Source organism: Apodemus sylvaticus, chromosome 21 (assembly GCF_947179515.1).
Source record: "Apodemus sylvaticus chromosome 21, mApoSyl1.1, whole genome shotgun sequence".
NCBI classification, from domain to species: domain Eukaryota; kingdom Metazoa; phylum Chordata; class Mammalia; order Rodentia; family Muridae; genus Apodemus; species Apodemus sylvaticus.
The window spans coordinates 39269270-39286132 of NC_067492.1; the positions used below are offsets into that span (position 1 = coordinate 39269270).

General features: G+C 40.9%; 1 protein-coding gene across 2 annotated transcripts in view; it reads right to left on the reverse strand.

Moving 5' to 3' along the window:
- The window catches only part of Rbl2 (RB transcriptional corepressor like 2), a 51115-nt gene that overhangs the window by 3349 nt on the left and 30903 nt on the right, over nt 1-16863 (reverse strand). For both annotated transcript variants that reach the window (XM_052167215.1, XM_052167214.1), the window contains exons 12-21: nt 16131-16268; nt 14785-14949; nt 14078-14189; nt 11246-11512; nt 10793-11073; nt 10532-10708; nt 5362-5433; nt 4245-4344; nt 3116-3324; nt 2523-2687 (exon numbers count right to left, since the gene is read on the reverse strand). In XM_052167215.1, coding sequence (XP_052023175.1) covers nt 2523-2687; nt 3116-3324; nt 4245-4344; nt 5362-5433; nt 10532-10708; nt 10793-11073; nt 11246-11512; nt 14078-14189; nt 14785-14949; nt 16131-16268 — 1686 coding nt within the window. The remainder of the gene's footprint in view (nt 1-2522; nt 2688-3115; nt 3325-4244; nt 4345-5361; nt 5434-10531; nt 10709-10792; nt 11074-11245; nt 11513-14077; nt 14190-14784; nt 14950-16130; nt 16269-16863) is intronic.

A 16863-nucleotide genomic window follows, 5' to 3' on the forward strand; every position in this document is an offset into this window, starting at 1 on the left:
TCAAAAGAATAGTATATCATAGACATATTTCTTTTTGTGGTTCTGGGGATTAAAGCAAGGCCTAGGGCATGCTAGGTAGACAGTACCAATCCACTCTAGCCCATCAGTCCAGTTCTTTACTCTGACATAAACTTCTGAGTTTTCAGTTCAATCATCAGTGGGTTTGCCAGCATATGTATTTTCAAAAAAATTAACTATCATAAGAGAGGCTTCCTTCATCTTTTCTCACTTGTGCCTTCCTGAAAGATGCAGCCCACATTGCTATCTGAGTGTCCCATAGCTGGCTCACTGACCGAAGTAGTTGATTAATACTACATAAATTATAAATTGTTTCTCTTCAGTGCACATACAGATATAACACACTACATTATAAAGTACATTTTGTAGATAACTATTCTATGCATACAGTACAAATATTTTCTACACGATTCATCTACACGCTATGGATATGTTTTCACAGTTCAAATATTCAAATCTTCACTTTGTGGGGGAGGGTATGCCACGTTGTACATGTGGAGGGCAGATGGAGTTCTCTCCTCTCCTTACATAGGTTCCAGGGGTCACAGGTGTGAGGCAAGTGCCGTTACCCTCTGACCCTCATGGTCCGAGCCCAGAATTCTTTCAGGGAACATAATATACCTAGCTTCCGAAACTTTGGAGGGTTCCAGATTATTTGACCCCTTTACTACATTAGAGGAGCACCTGCCTGGCATGGGAAAGCTCGCTGCTCAGCTCTGAACTAGGCTGTGTCTGTGGAGTCCAGAGTGTGGTCTACCTTTGTAGAGAGGTCCCCTGGGCAGGCAGGTGATGCTGTGGACTCTTGTCCCCACTTCTATGTCTTTACCTGTTCTCTCAGTTATGTTGTTCTCCACCATGAATGGAATGCATTTCTGTCCTCACAGCTCACAGCTCTCATAAGCGAGCAGAGAGGGAAGCTAGGCCAATGCTTCCCCACTGAGCTGTATTCCCGCCAGGAGATGAATCTCGTGCAGGGAGGGGCTCAGTGCCCTGAAGTCCAGGCCTTCTGTTGCATAGCTACTGCATTTCACTTTGTACTTGGTGCTAGTGTGGCGCTTTGAACACGTGCTTTACAACAGCCTTATTGAGATAAAGTCGATATGCCGTGTAGGTCACCATTTAAAGTGTGACTCCAGTGATAGCTGCCTGGGACAAACAACCTTACTGCTCTCTGGGAAATCTTTTCCACTAGCAGAGATGCTTCCTTTTCTCCCAGGCATCCACTATACCTGCCTTCTGCCTCTGTCTGTCTGCTCACTGTGTGCAGCTAACCTGCGCAGACCATGTGCAGTCTCTTATAACTAACCCTACTCTGCTGTGTCTAGAGGGGTTACCCGCACAGAAGTGTGTGCTGGTACTTCACTTCTTGGGCACATACATATTCTATTCATCAATTACTAGATATTTGGATGGCCATTTTGGAACTCATTCTAGACCAGGGTGGCCTTAAACTCAGAGACCTGCCTACCTCTGCCCACAAGTGCTGGGCTTAAAGGTGTGTGCCTCCACTATCTAGCACAATTGTCACCTTTAATGTTTATCTTCACATTTGAAGCAATTGTGTAAGTTTTTTAAGTCTAATTTTAGATGATCTTAATGGGTTGTTTGTAAAACCTACAAACATTGTCAGCAATTGATCCAAAAAGCAATTGCAGAGGGATGAGATTTCTTAAAATTGGGACAGTATTTCATATAAAACTTATAATTTTAACCAAATACATTCCAAAATGGTTTGTGGTGGTAAGGAGGACAGGAAGGAGAGAGGTAAGGGGGTTGGGCAGATGGCTCCGTCAGCAATGAGCAACAGCAAGCCCAGTACAGTGGAGACCTCCAGTGTCATCAATGTAGGCACCACTCGAAGTCAACCCCTACCCTGTGTCACATGGTCCCCCGCCCCCCAAGCACAGCCCAGCAGAAAGGGCACAAGCTGCCTCCCTTAGGCTTGCTGCAGCCTCTTCCGGCCCCGCCCCAGCCCACCGAGTCTCCTAAACTCCCCTGTTAGATAGCCCTTGCCTTGGGGACATCACTTTTTCCTCTTCTTTGCTTCTTGGATGCACTTCCACATCTCAGGAACTGTGTAACTTCCCCATTAAGCCTCAAGTTTCCCTGCTCTCAGACTGAAACAGATGCTACGACAGATGTCTAACCCTGAGCTCTCCATTTTTCCAAAAGATGGAGAAAGTGACTGCTGCAGAAATGGAACTTGGTAAGTTCCGTTTAAGAGTCCAAAGTTTCTATCCTGAACAGAAGCAGAAAAATAAAATTTTACTAATGAAAGGAAACTCAGTGTTCAAAATGTGTAGATTGGAAAGGAGACAAGAAAAACAATTTTACTTTATTTCCAACCCTGATGTCCTCCAAACCCAGTGGATCCTGGGTTCTGCCCATCGTGACTTAAGCCTTCTGAGGTCTGCAGATGCACTGCTCCAGAAGTTCTTACATGCACAAGAGCTAGTCCTAGCCTGCTAAGCATTTTAGAGTTAACACCATTTATGAAGTCTTACCTTTGATGGGCTGTTGCTGAAGTAGTAAAAAATCTTTTCTCGAGGAGAAAGCATCGCTTCGTTCTTATGTGGAGAAATGTAAATAGGATGACTTTGAGATAACTGTACTCGGCGAGGGGAGCCTGTTCTTACAAATGGATAGGGAGAGAGGGGAGGAGTGTCCATCTGTTGAAAACAAAACAAGTAATCTTGAGAATAAGCTGTCTTTGCCAGGTTGTATTAAAAGTCATTAATTGAGTGAAGTGGCACAATCAACTGGAAGCCTTTAGAAAGCTGAACAGTGATGGATCAGCAACAATCAAAGAAACTACAGAGACTCAGGCCAACAGCTAACACTTGTAGGTGTTTACTTCAGCCCCTATGTTAAGCATTTCATACATTACATCATTAACTCCTCACAACAGACAGATATACTACTATTCTCAGTTTAATATATAAGGTGACCAATGTACAGAGAAAGTGTAGTTGATTAGTCTCCTTTAGTGGAGACTTTTAATTTTAGTTAAAGAATTACTTATAACTCTAGTTTATGATGGAAAACCTCAAATGATTGTAGAAGCAGCACTCAGTGACCCTAACCCTGACCTACTTACCTGCACGTTTGCCTGTGAGTACTTCATGGCAAATGTTTGGATTTGTTTCCTATAGATGTTGTTGTAGAACTGAATGAGGTCTCCTCTCTCCTCCTCCTCAATGTCACTGTTGGCACCTGGGAGTCGAGTTGGTGTAGGAGGGGCACTGCTGGGCTGTGGAACTGGTAAGGTGCTGTTTGACCTCATAACTGGACTGGAATCTCTACTGGCTGCAGCCAAGAGAACAAAGGGTGCTGGTCTGGATTGTTTGAAAAAGGACACCTCACTAGGAAAAGGGAAACTCATCGGTGGCAATAAGCAGGCACTTTGATTCTTCAGGGTTTGGTGTGTGTCATTCATGTGTATGAAGATACACATCTGTATAGAGGCCAACCTTGGGTATCATCCCTTGGGAGCTGTTTTTTAAGATAAGGTCTCTCAATGGGACCTGAGGCACACCAACTGCACTAGGTGGTCAGCTAGCACACCTCAGTAATCCCACTGTCTCTGCCTCTCCAGACCTAGGATTGCAAGTGCTTGCCTCACTTGAATCTAGGGATCAAACAGGTCCACATCCTTGTGTAGTACATACTTTCCTGACTGGCCTATCTCCTCAGCCCTTGGTGGCAGTGGTGTTTATTTTCCAATGAGAGACAGTCTCACTTTATAGTCCAGGCAGGTCTGGAGCTCATAATCCTCCTGCCTTAGACATGGTAGGAATGAGATTACAGGCATAAGCCACCACTCCTGGATCTTGAGCTATGTTCTCCATACCAAGGAGCACAGCTTAAAATACTAATAACTCTTCTATTATCATAGCTATGCCTAAGTTTACTGAGTAGTTTATATTAGTAAACTCCATGGAGGTTTCTTGGACCTGAACCCTGTACCTAGGTTTAGGTCAACAACTAGGAACAACATTTATATAGCACAGGTCTAATTGATAGGCAATCTCTTTCTGGAATTCAGGCTGGAAATTCATATCTGAAACATGGTACTTTCTATGTGTCTCAAAGCACTGGAATAAAGAACTGGCCTCTAAATTTAGTTTATTTCAACAAATTGTTTGAGAATAAACTACTTCTATATTTTATAATTCTTAGTCTTCTTTGCCTAAAAATAGATGTTCATAAAGACCCATCTTCGTTACCTCTGTCTGTATTTAGTTCTGTTGGAGAATTCTGATGGCTTCTGCTCTCACTGCTGCCAGAATTTCTTCTTTTCCCTTTTATCAAGACACTTCTGTAAACCTTTAAAGAGGAAGAGATGCCAACTAGCATTTATTGAATACATACTAGGTGGTAGGACCTTAGCATATGGTACTTGGTTCTCACAGAAATCCACACAGTGATAGCTGTCTTCAGGGACTGTTAGGAGCTGCAGCCACGTTAGGCATTGGGCAGGCCTAAAACAAAGGTTTGACAACATTCTTGGTTTTCATTGACTGATTTTTATGTCACTTTAGTGACAGTCTGCTTTAATAAAGCATAGTAATAAACTAAGTCAACATTACATGAAAATTAAAAATCTACTTTACCATTCATTGTCTTAGTTTATTTCTGTGCTTTATTAAACCAGACTAAAAAGTGACATAAAAATCAGGTAACTTCTAAATTTATATCGAGTTCACAATTCTCTGAATTAGGAAATATGTCATGGGGGGCTGGAGAGATGGCTCAGTGGTTAAGAGCACTGCCTGTTCTTCCAGAGGTCCTGAGTTCAATTCCCAGCTCACAACCACCTGTAATAGGAACCAATACCCTCCAATGTATGTGTCTGAAGACAGCTACAGTGTAGGCATATAAATAAAAATAAAGAAAAGGAAAAGAAAATGTCAGGGCTGGAGAGATGGCTCAGCGGTTAAGAGCACTGGCTGCTCTTCTAGAGGACCCAGGTTTGATTCCCCACACCCACATGATGGCTTCCAGCAGTTTGTAACTTCAGGTTCTTAGGCTCCAATGCCCTCTTCTAGCCTCTGAGGGCACCAGGCACCCATGTGGTGCAGATAGACATGCAGGTAATATACCATATACATAAAAATATTTCACATCATTGCCTTTGAGGGAAGAGGACTTTAAATAACTTGCATGAAATTGTATGCCAGCAGTGTAAAAAATGAAAATAGCCAATCCCCTTAGATTCCTGCTGTGACTCCGCGGGGGGTGGGGTGGGGGGGAAAGGTACAGAACTAACTATAGCTATTTCCTTTGTTTAATTCATCACAGACTTAGGCTGCACTTTCAGCCCTGAGAAAAAACCAAGGTTACCTGGCTCCGGGCCTGTGGCTGAGTCCTGTAACAACGCATGATATTCTGGAAGGACTTGTCTTCTTTAGTGACCTACAAACAGTGAGAATGCTTAGAGCCTCATCAGGCCTGACAGTGAGCTGCTCAGTCGACCTGTTGCTACTATAATCAAAGACGGTAGAGTAGTGTTTTGGGTTTTTTGGTTCCCCCCCCCCACCGCCTCCCCCACCCCAGACAGGGTTTCTCTGTGTAGCCCTATCTGTCCTGGCTGGCCTCGAACTCAGAAATCCACCTGCCTCTGCCTCCCAAGTGCTGGGATTGCCCGGCTGAAAGACCCGTAGAGTAAATGAACAACTGTCTATTCAGGAAAACCTGAACTTTAGGAAGGAGGCCAGCATGTAAACCACAACCTGGAAGAGAAAAGCTCAATAGCTAAACTGAAAAACAACTACAAGTGGAAGTTGTTAGATCTGAACTCACAAAGGAGAAAACAAAACACACTTATCTAAGGAGGAAGTCTATTGTCTGAAGAACAGAAAAAAAAAAGAGAGAAACAGCCTCAGTAAACTGTAGGACTACAGTTAGCATATCACTGTTCATGGAGCCAGAGTGTTGGAAGGGGTAGAGGCAGAGAAACAAGAGAAGAGGTTCAAAGAACTGAGGGCCAAGCTGGGCAGCGGTGGGCAGGACCAGGAGGAGCAAGAGTTTTAGGCCACGTGGGCTACAGAGCAGGATGCTGGGGTAAAAAGGGGTGACAGCACCCAAGTTTACTTTAAAACATTAATGTATGCATCAGAAAGAGCAAGAACTGGTAGATGGGATTAAGAGATCCATATCAGGTATATTATAGTAAAGATGCATCAAAACAGGGAAAGTCCAATAAGGTAAGAGCTTCTCATCAGAAACTCAACAAGTAGAAGCACAGACTCAGAATGGTCAGAAAGAAAAACATCCTGTGCACTGCAAAACATTCTTCAGACGTGAACAAACAGTTTGCTACTAAGAGCAGCCCCCACAGGAAGGCAACCAAGTGCTGAAAACAGATATAACACAAATACGCATGAAAAAGGGCAGAAGACTTGTGAAGTATTGACTAATGTATTGCAAGGGTGGTAAATGCACATTCTTCTTCTTAATTAAGAGCAGTTGAATAAAACTGTATGATGTATTGTTACAGCTGCAACAGAAATATACATTTACCAAGTATGTAAAAAGGAGGTGGATAGGGCATTAGACAAGTGACTGCACATGCTACTTAAATCCACAGCAACCAATAAGAAGCAGAAATGTAAGTAAGGTTAACGTAACAGCAGCTATAAATATACACATGCCTTTTCCTGCCTCCTTTAAAAGTCATACCATTGACTCAAGGTAATGGGACTTGCAGTACTTCCAGTGGAATGAATTATATATATATATATAAACAGTACCAGCACAAAAAGATAAAGGGGGAAAGAGGGTATGTATATCTCACTGTTGTAAATTTGAAGCTAGGTTCAGAGATGTTAAAGTATGTGTGTGTGTGTGTGTCTGTTTATGTGAGAATGAATATATAGCAAAACCAGAACACATTACAAATTTCCAATAGAAAATACCCAATTCAAAAGAAAGCAAATCTGGAGGAATAGAGCTATACAGAGAATGGTGTGTGTGTGTGTGTGTGTGTGTGTGTGTGTGTGTATGTGTGTGTAAGATACATAGAAACCAGGCACACAGACGGAGCTGAGTCAGTAACAAACGTGGAGTAAGCACGATATGTTAGAAGGCCGCAAGACTGGGGAACATCACACTCTCTTGTCTTGGGAGACAGATTATTTGACAGTAAACAACAGATATGTTCACTTAATCAGTAGTCAAAAGAAAGCTGTAAAGTAGGCTTTAAAAACCAACACAAATCTTACTGAAGAATTAGTTCACTTCAAAAGGATCATCCCATCAAAAACTACAGGTAATAAACATAAGGGCAGGGTACAAAACATGATCTCCATTGCAGAAAAGGGTAAAATAGACAACCTAAAAATATTTAGAGATTTCAATACAGAACTTTGAACAATGGCAGATCTAGGCAGAAGATCAAAGCGAAAACAAAACAACTTGACCTAACAAACATCCAGGAAGCATTCTATTCTCATGATAGCAATAGAGCATTCACCTAAACAAGTGTGGGAGGCTAGAGACAGCGCTCAGCTGGTGTGGGGCTTGACTGTCATGCCCAAAGTCTGGGGTTCAGTCACCAGCACTGGGTCGAACTGGCATGGCTATATAGACCTGCAACTCTAGCACTAGGGATGCAGGACACCCGAGGCTGGTCAGGGATATATGAGACCCTGTCGTCAAGCAAACGAAAACCCTGCATACATTTAAAAGGAAAGGAATACATAAAAGTGTTTTTCAGACGATGAAATGAAATTAGAAATCAGCAACAGAGAGAAGTCTGAGAAACTCACAAAACTGGAAGTCACATGGTTCTGCAGAACATGCAAGATAAATAGAAGTCATGAAAATCAAGTGTAATTTGAGATAAACATACCTGATGCCAAGTTCTGAGATGTAGTTAATATAATGCCTGCCTTTGTAGTTAGTGTCATATTTACAAAGGATACTGAGATACTATTTTTAAAGACACTGAGAAAATATAATACTAAATATATATGTAGTATTATATACTAAATATATATACCTAATTATCCAATGCACTAGGAAAAAAAAAATCCAAGATCCTGTAACGTAAAGTGGGTAAAAATGTTAGATGCAAGGCTAATGACCTGAAGGAAGGCAGAACCAACTCCCAGAAACTGTTCTTTGGCCCCGTGTACACACACACACACACACACACACACACACACACACACACCAAATAAATGAAAAAATTTAAAAGGACAAAGTAAGCTGAAAGAAGAAAAAATAGGGTATATCCTAATAGAGATAATAAATGAAATCAAGCAGTCTTAGAAATTATCAAACTTTACCAACCTTTATTTAGATTGACCAAGAAAAATAACTCAAATTACTACAATCAGAAATGAAAGAGGACTTTACTATAGATCTTAAAGGACAAAAAAAAAAAAAAAAAAAAAAAAAAAAAGAAAAAGAAAGATTACAAGTCCTTATCTCAGGGGAGACAGACAGTGCGTTCAGTAATGCATTACCCACAAAGGAAAGACCAGGCTCCAGGAATTTCTTGGCTAATAGCAAACTTCACAGAGAATAAAAGGAAACAATTATCTTTCTAAAAGGCCAGGTTTATCCCAGGAACAAAATCAGACAAAGCCATGCAATAAAATCCCAGTCAACAGCTTGTGAATAAGCACAAAATTCCTCAACAATCTAGTAAACCGAACATGAAATCAAGAATTGTCACTATGAGTAAAAGAGATTTGCAAAGGGAAGGCAGATGAAATCTAACTAATGTAGTATACATCATTAGCACATCAAAACCAGAATGAATACGGAAAAAGGCCTTTTGTAACATCCAACACCTTTTTATGAAACAACAGTCAGTAAGCTAAAACTCTCACTGGGTGAAAGCGGTCTATCTGAGGTTACAGGGGAGTTGGGGGAGAGATTAAATGCCACATTCCAATAGCGAAAGACTAACTATTTTCTCAGTAAGACCAGGAAGCATACAAGGATTTCTGCTTTTAACATTGTACTGGATATTCTAACCATGGTAATTAAGAAATAAATGGAATTTGTACAAGTAAGAGTAGAACTATTAAGACTGCATAATCTGCACATAAAAATAGTTGACACAAAATATGCTTAAAACTCTGCAAGAGGGGGCTGGAGAGATGGCTCGACAGCTAAGAGCAATGACTGCTCTTCTGAAGGTCCTGAGTTCAAATCCCAGCAACCATGTGATGGCTCACAACCATTGGTAATGAGATCTGACACACCCTCTTCTGGTGTGTCTGAAGACAGCTACAGTGTACTTACATATAATAAATAAATAAATCTTTAAAAAGCAAAACCAACCCTCTGTAAGAGGCTCAGGACTGGAGACTGAGCTCAGTGTAGAGAGCTTGTGTAGCATGTTAACAGCCCCAGGTTCTATCCCTGCCCCACAAAAAAACATCTTAGCAAGGTTGCTGAATATTAAGTCAAGGTACAGAACTCAACTGTTTTCTGCACTCTTGCAATGAGTACATCAAAAACAAAACAGCTACATTTACAATACCATCAAAACCGACAGGAAAAATAACAAGCGTGAGAGTTATGTTCTGAAGCATGAATCATTGCTAAAGATGGAAGACCTAAACAAGTGTGAAAACATGCCATGTTGAATGAAGACGGAATTTAGCCCCAAATTGACCTATAGATTTTCATGTGATTCTTTTATGACAGTGACAACTTGATTCTAAAATTTTTATGGAATTCCAAGGGACTCAGAATAGCTAAAATAATCTACAATAAAATAAAATTAGGATTCATATTTCCCAATTTCAAAACAAAAAAGCAAGAGTCATTGAGAGTATACAGTACTACGTGTGACAGACACAGATCAGCATAATCAAAGAGACGGTCTCGACACAACCCATGTGTCTGTAAGAACTGATTCCCCAAACATGCCAAAGCCTTCAGTGAGGAGACGTGGCTTATATTATGGCGGGGCAGCCAGAAAGCAACACAAAAGGTGAGGCCAACTTGAACCTTACACCACATGCAAAGAGGACTCATGAAAAGTCAGAAATGCAGAAGACATGGTAACGCTTCATGATACCAGAGCTCAAATTCCGCAGTGAATTCTCAGGGCAAAACCTCCCCCATCTCCAAACATATAATAAATCTCTTTTAAGTAGTGATGAGAAATTAAGAACTTTATATATCACATATAGGATTATAAAAGTATGGAACCCCAATTTGAAATGGCAGTTCCTTAGTGTTTAAATGTACAGTTCCCATGTGATCCACAGATCCATTCCTAGATATTTACTCTGAAAGAAATGGAAGCTTGTGTCTACACAAAATATCACCCACAATGCATACAGCAGTGTTGTTCATAACTGCCAGAAATAATCCACATGTCTGTTAATAGATGCATAAAAAAATAGATGGATAAAAAATACTATAAAATTCTAAAGCTCTGCCGATAGCACATATTTGGGATATAAGACTCGGTGAGTAGCTATTTAAAAATGTTCAGGTAACAAAGGAGTGTCATTGCCTTTCCAGTACTGAAAATAGTTCTTACCTTTGCCATCACATAAATGGCACACATTAACAACTGGTCCAGATGTCTGTCCATCATAAGTTCAGTACACTGGATTATAGAGAATTCAAAGCAGGTCCAAATTTTTTTCCTCAGTTCATCTGAAATATCTAGTTTTGTACAAAGATCTCGAAGGCGGACACCGGCTAAGTAGTAAACCTAACAGAGATAAGAATATTTCAAGCCCTGTTTGATGCTTACACTTCCCCAGCCTGTGCTGCACAAGGGTGCATGAAAAATTACCTTTCTAAAGAAAAGTGATAAGGAGCTAGTCTTCCGTGGCCTGATACTGCTGCTGGCTAACGGCTGGCCTGGGTTCTGCTGTTGTCCACCAGGGGAGATCTGTTGAATGGCCACCGGACCAGGGACTTGCAAAGTTGTTCCTGTCACCTGTTGGGAACTCAGACTTCCAGCCAGAGCTTGAGCACTGAGGGGTTGGATAGAGCCAGTCACAGCCTGTGTCTGGCCCCCGACATTGACTTGGACTGGGAAGAATGTTATCCCTCCATTTTCGTTGGCAATACCTGCAGTTTGTTACAAGGAAGAAAAGAATGGTGACATGACGGTTCATTTCTTTCCTCCCCACCTTCCATTGTTATCTTAGACTTACATTTGGAAAGATTGATGCTTTCCAAATCTTGGGTGACTTTCTGACAAATGCCAGAGAACTCAATCCCTAAGTCTACCCTTCCTTACCTTGTACTGGAATGGTCACTGTTTGTCCATTGTTGGCCGTGACAGTGGCTGTTGCCATAGTGACCAAGGTCTGTCCAGGAACTGGTGTGACAGAAACAGCCTCCCCAGATACATTCTGCACGGGGACAGCGTTGACTAGGGGTTGTGGGGGGACGCGCCCGGATGTGCTTCCTTCAGAGGGACTATCATTCTCAAATAGTCGCCTTCTAGCGGTGCTGACTGTTGGGGAACTATATCTGTCATACAATGTGGTTGGAGATGTTATACCTACGAGCAAAAGAAATCAGACTATTTAACAAAGAGATAGTTCTGACTTCTAAGCTCTTGTCCAAAAGGGAATTCAGTGTTTCGAACACTTCAGAATTTTAAAAGCAAATAAAATGCACAGAAGTCACGGTACACCCATATTTATTCTAGTGGAGTGCCAACTGAAAGCATTTTACAAAGGAAATACTCTGCCTCGCGCTGCTTTCTTCCTGGATTTCCTTCCCATAAATGAAGCAAGGCTTTGTCCCCGGCCACCTTGTCCTCTGGTAGGACTTTGATGAAGAGGCCATTTAAAGAATTGGTTTACTTTCTCCCCATATTCACATTTTAACAGAGACGTGACCTGGCCAGGAGACAGGACAATGTGCCTCCATCCTGAGGTTTTCTCCTGCAGCTGTCTATGAATGATCATCAGCCTTTTTCCACAAAGGGAAGATTACTAACATCCCATAGGCTTCAGTAGGCAGACATGTATGGTTTAGATTTCATAGACTTAGTTTTAAACAGCTTTATTGAGATAGGACTCATATGCCACACATTTCGTTCACTTCAGTTATATAATTCAATGGTTTTATAAAATAATTTTTGAATTGTTGCAAAATATAAAAATAACATTATCAGCATTAGCCATTTTAAAATACATATATACAGCATTGTAAAACTATTAACATTCTTTTTTAAACATTTTTTTTTTGAGACAAGTTCTCTCTAGGTAGCTCTGGGTATCCCAGAACTCACTATTTAGCAAAAGCTAGTCTCAGACTCACAAAGATACACTTGCTCCTGCCTCCCAAGTTCAGGGATTAAGGGGTATGCACCACCATGCCTGAAACAACTGTTTTTTTTCTTAGTCACCCTAAACAAAAACTAAGTGTTATGGCTTAGTTTAAGGATTCTTACTAATGTGTACATGTTTGAATCATAATTATTCCTTTTTCCCATGTCCACCTGGTCCACCAAGACCTGTGTACCAGTACCTCTTTCAAATTTAAAAATAAAAGTAGGGAGATCAGCAGGGCTTCAACAAGAGTGAATTCTGAAAGCTGTGTTTTAGCATTCCCTGGATTACAAGAAGCTAGACAGCCTGGGACAGGGTTTTGGAACCAGCACCATGCAGATTTTCCTAACTAAAGGGAGACATAGCAAGGACAAAAAAAAATGAAGTTGGATGTCAGCCTTTAATTCAGACTACAAAATCCAGACTGAAAAAGGCCAGCTTATCAGAGCTAAGACGAGTCTGTTTGAAAAGTAGTTAAACCATGACTGTTCTTTCAAACCTGAGGGAAGGCTGGAGGTACCTGAGCAGGTAAGAGCACTGCTCTTGCAGGAGACTCAGGCTTGGGTCTCAGCACCCACATGGTGGCTTACAACTATCCATAACTCCACTTACGGTGGATCCAACACCTTCTGCCCTCTGCAGGCACCAGCCATACATGGTACACAGGCATACTGGCAGGCAAAATAGTCTTAACATGAATCTAAAATCAATTTTTAAATGAGAACGATTTCAAAAAGCATTTAATTGGTTAGTTTTGTTTTCTGTTGTTCTTTATTGTTTTGAGACAGGGTCTTCTATAGCTAAATCAGACTGGACTTAAAGTTAAGATCCTCCTATCTTAGCCTTTGAGTGCTGGGATTAGAGGTGTGCCACCACAGCCTGTATCGTCTATATTTACTGAGTAGGCACTGACTTAGAGTAAACTTGATTTTAAAACTGATCCATTTATAGTTAACGCCTTTCAAGCACATAATAAAATGGACTTAGCATTAGCAATGTTCTAATAGATTCGGAGATGGCCGGGGGGTGAGGGGTGTATATGTATATGTGTACCTGTACATATACACATATGCATACATATACGCATATGCATGTGTATAATGCACATATATAATGTATAATGTATATGTACACATATATATACACACATACATATACACACATACATATACACACACATATATATACACATGCATATATATACACATGATTATATAAACATATATACACATATACATATATACACACATATACACATACATATATATACATATATACTCATACATATATAAACTGATCTTTGAAAATAGTTGTGGAACTGTTGTGTACTCAGGAGTAGGATGTGTACTTTATATTTGGGAGGCCCTGGCTTTAATCTCAAACAACAGGGGGAAAACAAAAAGAAAGTCAAGGAAGACAGACCCCCTCATGTGAATATGAACCTTGCACCTAGGCAGTCATCTAAGGAGTGAGCCAAAACATAAGCCAGATTTCCTGTTTCCTGGGCCAGCAGCAATGCCACATTACCCTAAGTAGTGCAGCCCAACTCCAGTGATGAGGCTGAACATGTCCCCCTCACGGAGCCATCCTGTCTCACTGGGCTACACAAGATCTCGTGCCAACCCTCCTGCACACAAAGAAGCATTTTTAAGTGATCACTATGTCACTAAAGGACACAGAATCTTCTTTGCTCTGCATAGCCTATTAATTTTACTTACATGTTTAGATGGAATTTAAGTATATAGATTCAAGACTCCAAAATATACCCCTATGTATTTGAAACTTACTTCTTCCAAGTCCTCCAGCGTCAGCACGAACTTCACCCACCCTTCTCGGGGTTAAGGGAGAGCCAGCAATATAAACTTCATCTGTTCTCTCTAGGTTTTGAGGTGGCATGACCTATAAAGAATCGTTTGCACAAGATCTTAACCATCAAAAAACATTTCACTAGAAAGACAGTAAGGCAGTGCACACCTCTAATCTCAGCACTTGTAAGGCAGAGGCAAGCGGATCTCTGAGTTCAGAGGCAAGTCTGGTCTACAGAGTGTGTTTTAGGATAGCCAGGGCTACCCAGAGAAACCCTGTCTCAAAAAGGAAAGGAAAGGAAGACAAAGAAAAAGAAAGACAGAAAGAGACAGACAGTAATAGTCTAAAGCAAAAGGAAACAATGTTTGTGCAATTAGTCATTTCTTAATAAAATTATTAAAGCTAAAATTCTTAGTCTTAAGAGATTCAAAACCAATATGGAGACAATGTCTGAGCCAGTGTACCTTATGATTCAGAGGGTTAGAATAGCAGCCTCAATCTTCACTGTCATGGAAACCTTGAGGTAGTTACAGGTTCCTCTTTGATACAGGAATAAACCATTAACCACACTGCAAAGCCCTGCAAAGGGCAGACCCCACCCAGCTCTAAGCCACTCTCTGTAGCATAGGGCTATAAACAATATTGATGTGCTTCCCTTATAGAAAGACGTGAAGATATTGTCACAAACCTCTTCACATGTAGGAACTCTGTTTTCATTATCTCTAATTCTGTCCCACAGTGGGGACTTGGTTTTCCACGCCAAATGGTCTAAAATCTGTTCTTCAATCTGATTGAGGTGTTTGACCACTTCCCTGCAGAGACCATCTTCTGCTCTAATAAACACTTCGATTACCTATAATAAAGAAAGTGCCCAGTTTATTTGAGTAGCAATTCCAATGATTGCGCATTCAAAAGTATAAAAGCAAAGTGAAGCATTATTTTCAAACTATTCACATAGTTTGTCAGAAGTTACAAGTTTAATAAAGTCATGTGTAACAAGCTGTTCATCCTTTTATAGCTTTTGCAAATAATCTACACATATAAATAACACAAAATACTTCATACAAAATATACCTTATACATTGAACCTGAAAACAGTACTCTTAGGTTTTTATTTAAGAGATGGATGTATAGTTCAGAAATAGTGTGTGTGCTTGAATGCTAAAGGCTATGGGCTCATGTTCCAGTATCAGTAACACAAAAATACTAATAGTCTCTGACCATAAGCAGAGTGTGGGGGCTCATGCGTGTAATCCTAGCTCTCAGGAGGTAGAGGCAAGAGAATCAAAAGTTTCAAGTTATCCTTAAGTTTGATGCCAGTCTGGTCTAGATGATGCCGTCTCAAAAAATAAATAAGTAGGATGATAGAAAACTAATTTTTTTTTCCTGAAAGATCTCTCCAATATTAAACTTTCATAAATAAGGACATATACAAGCTATATAACAGTAGTGACATGAATGCTGCTTCTTAATGAAGGTTTATTTCTACCTCTGTGTGTGTGTGTGTGTGTGTGTGTGTGTGTGTGTTTATGTCCTGTGTATGGATGGGAAGGAGGTCAGAAATGGGTTTCAGGTCTCCTGGACCTGGAGTTGACGTGGGGAATGGGAACTGAACTCAGCTCCTTTGCAAGAGCAGGAGGCGCTCTTAACTGCTGAGCCATCTCTCCAGTCCCAGCATCCCCTCTTTTTACCCCTCCGTACCTTTCTTTCCTTTCCGAGAGCCCTTGCTCTGTAGCCCAGTTCAAGTCTGCAATTCTCCTGCCTAAGCTTTCCATCTGCCCCCGACCCCTGGCTTAGCGCTTCAATCATCATATTCTGGAGTCCTTTGGCAGAGGATGGAAAAAAATCAGGCTGAATTTTTCAGGCAAAAGAGATCTGCCGTGCTACTGTATATTACAGGAATTTACACAGGTCACAGACTCTCCTGTGTTCTCCGTGCAGAGATGATTAAATTTTTAATAGGTTTATATGTTTAATGTGAGCAAAGTAGATAACAAGGTTAGTCTCATAATCACCAGTATAAATTTTAAATACCTTATAAAAATGATAATGTGGGACATCAAATATTTCAGCAATAAATGGAAAGTTCCCGGGAGGCTTATAGGAAAAAGCAACCACCTCAAGGCAGCAGGCCAAGAGTGACCTGTGGAACGCATCGTGTTCCAGAACACCCTAGAAAACAAAGTCACATTAGAAACTGAAGCCTGCTCTGAAAACACATTCCATAGCCAGTCAGTTTGATTGCACTCATCTTCTTATTAAAGATTAAAGGAGCATACAAGGCCTTTCGAAGGCGTATGCTATGAAACACTTGGTTGAAGGTATTTTAAAAATGACAACTACTGTTTTGAGGATGTGAGAGAACTGTAAACTCTGTGTTGCTGCTGGGAATGGAAATGAGATGATGAAAGGCCGCTATGAAGGACAGGGTGCCGGCTGCTCAGAAAATTAAACCTAGGATTACTGGATGGGGCTAGGGACGGAGCTCTGTGGGAGAACACTGGCTTGGCCTACATGAGGTTCTGGGTCCAATCTCCAGAACCACTGTCTGATAGCGCGCCAGTGCTGATCCAAGGAAGAAACACGTGCCTGCCACACCAGTGTTCACTGCAGCACTGTTGACAACAGCCAAAGGCAGAATGGTCCAGATGTCTATCAACCAACGAGTCACAAATAAAAGGCTTAAACACAAGGAAAGAAGCTGTAAAACTTTCTAGAACATGGATAAACAGTGAAAAGAAAACCAACTCAAACATAAAAGGACAAA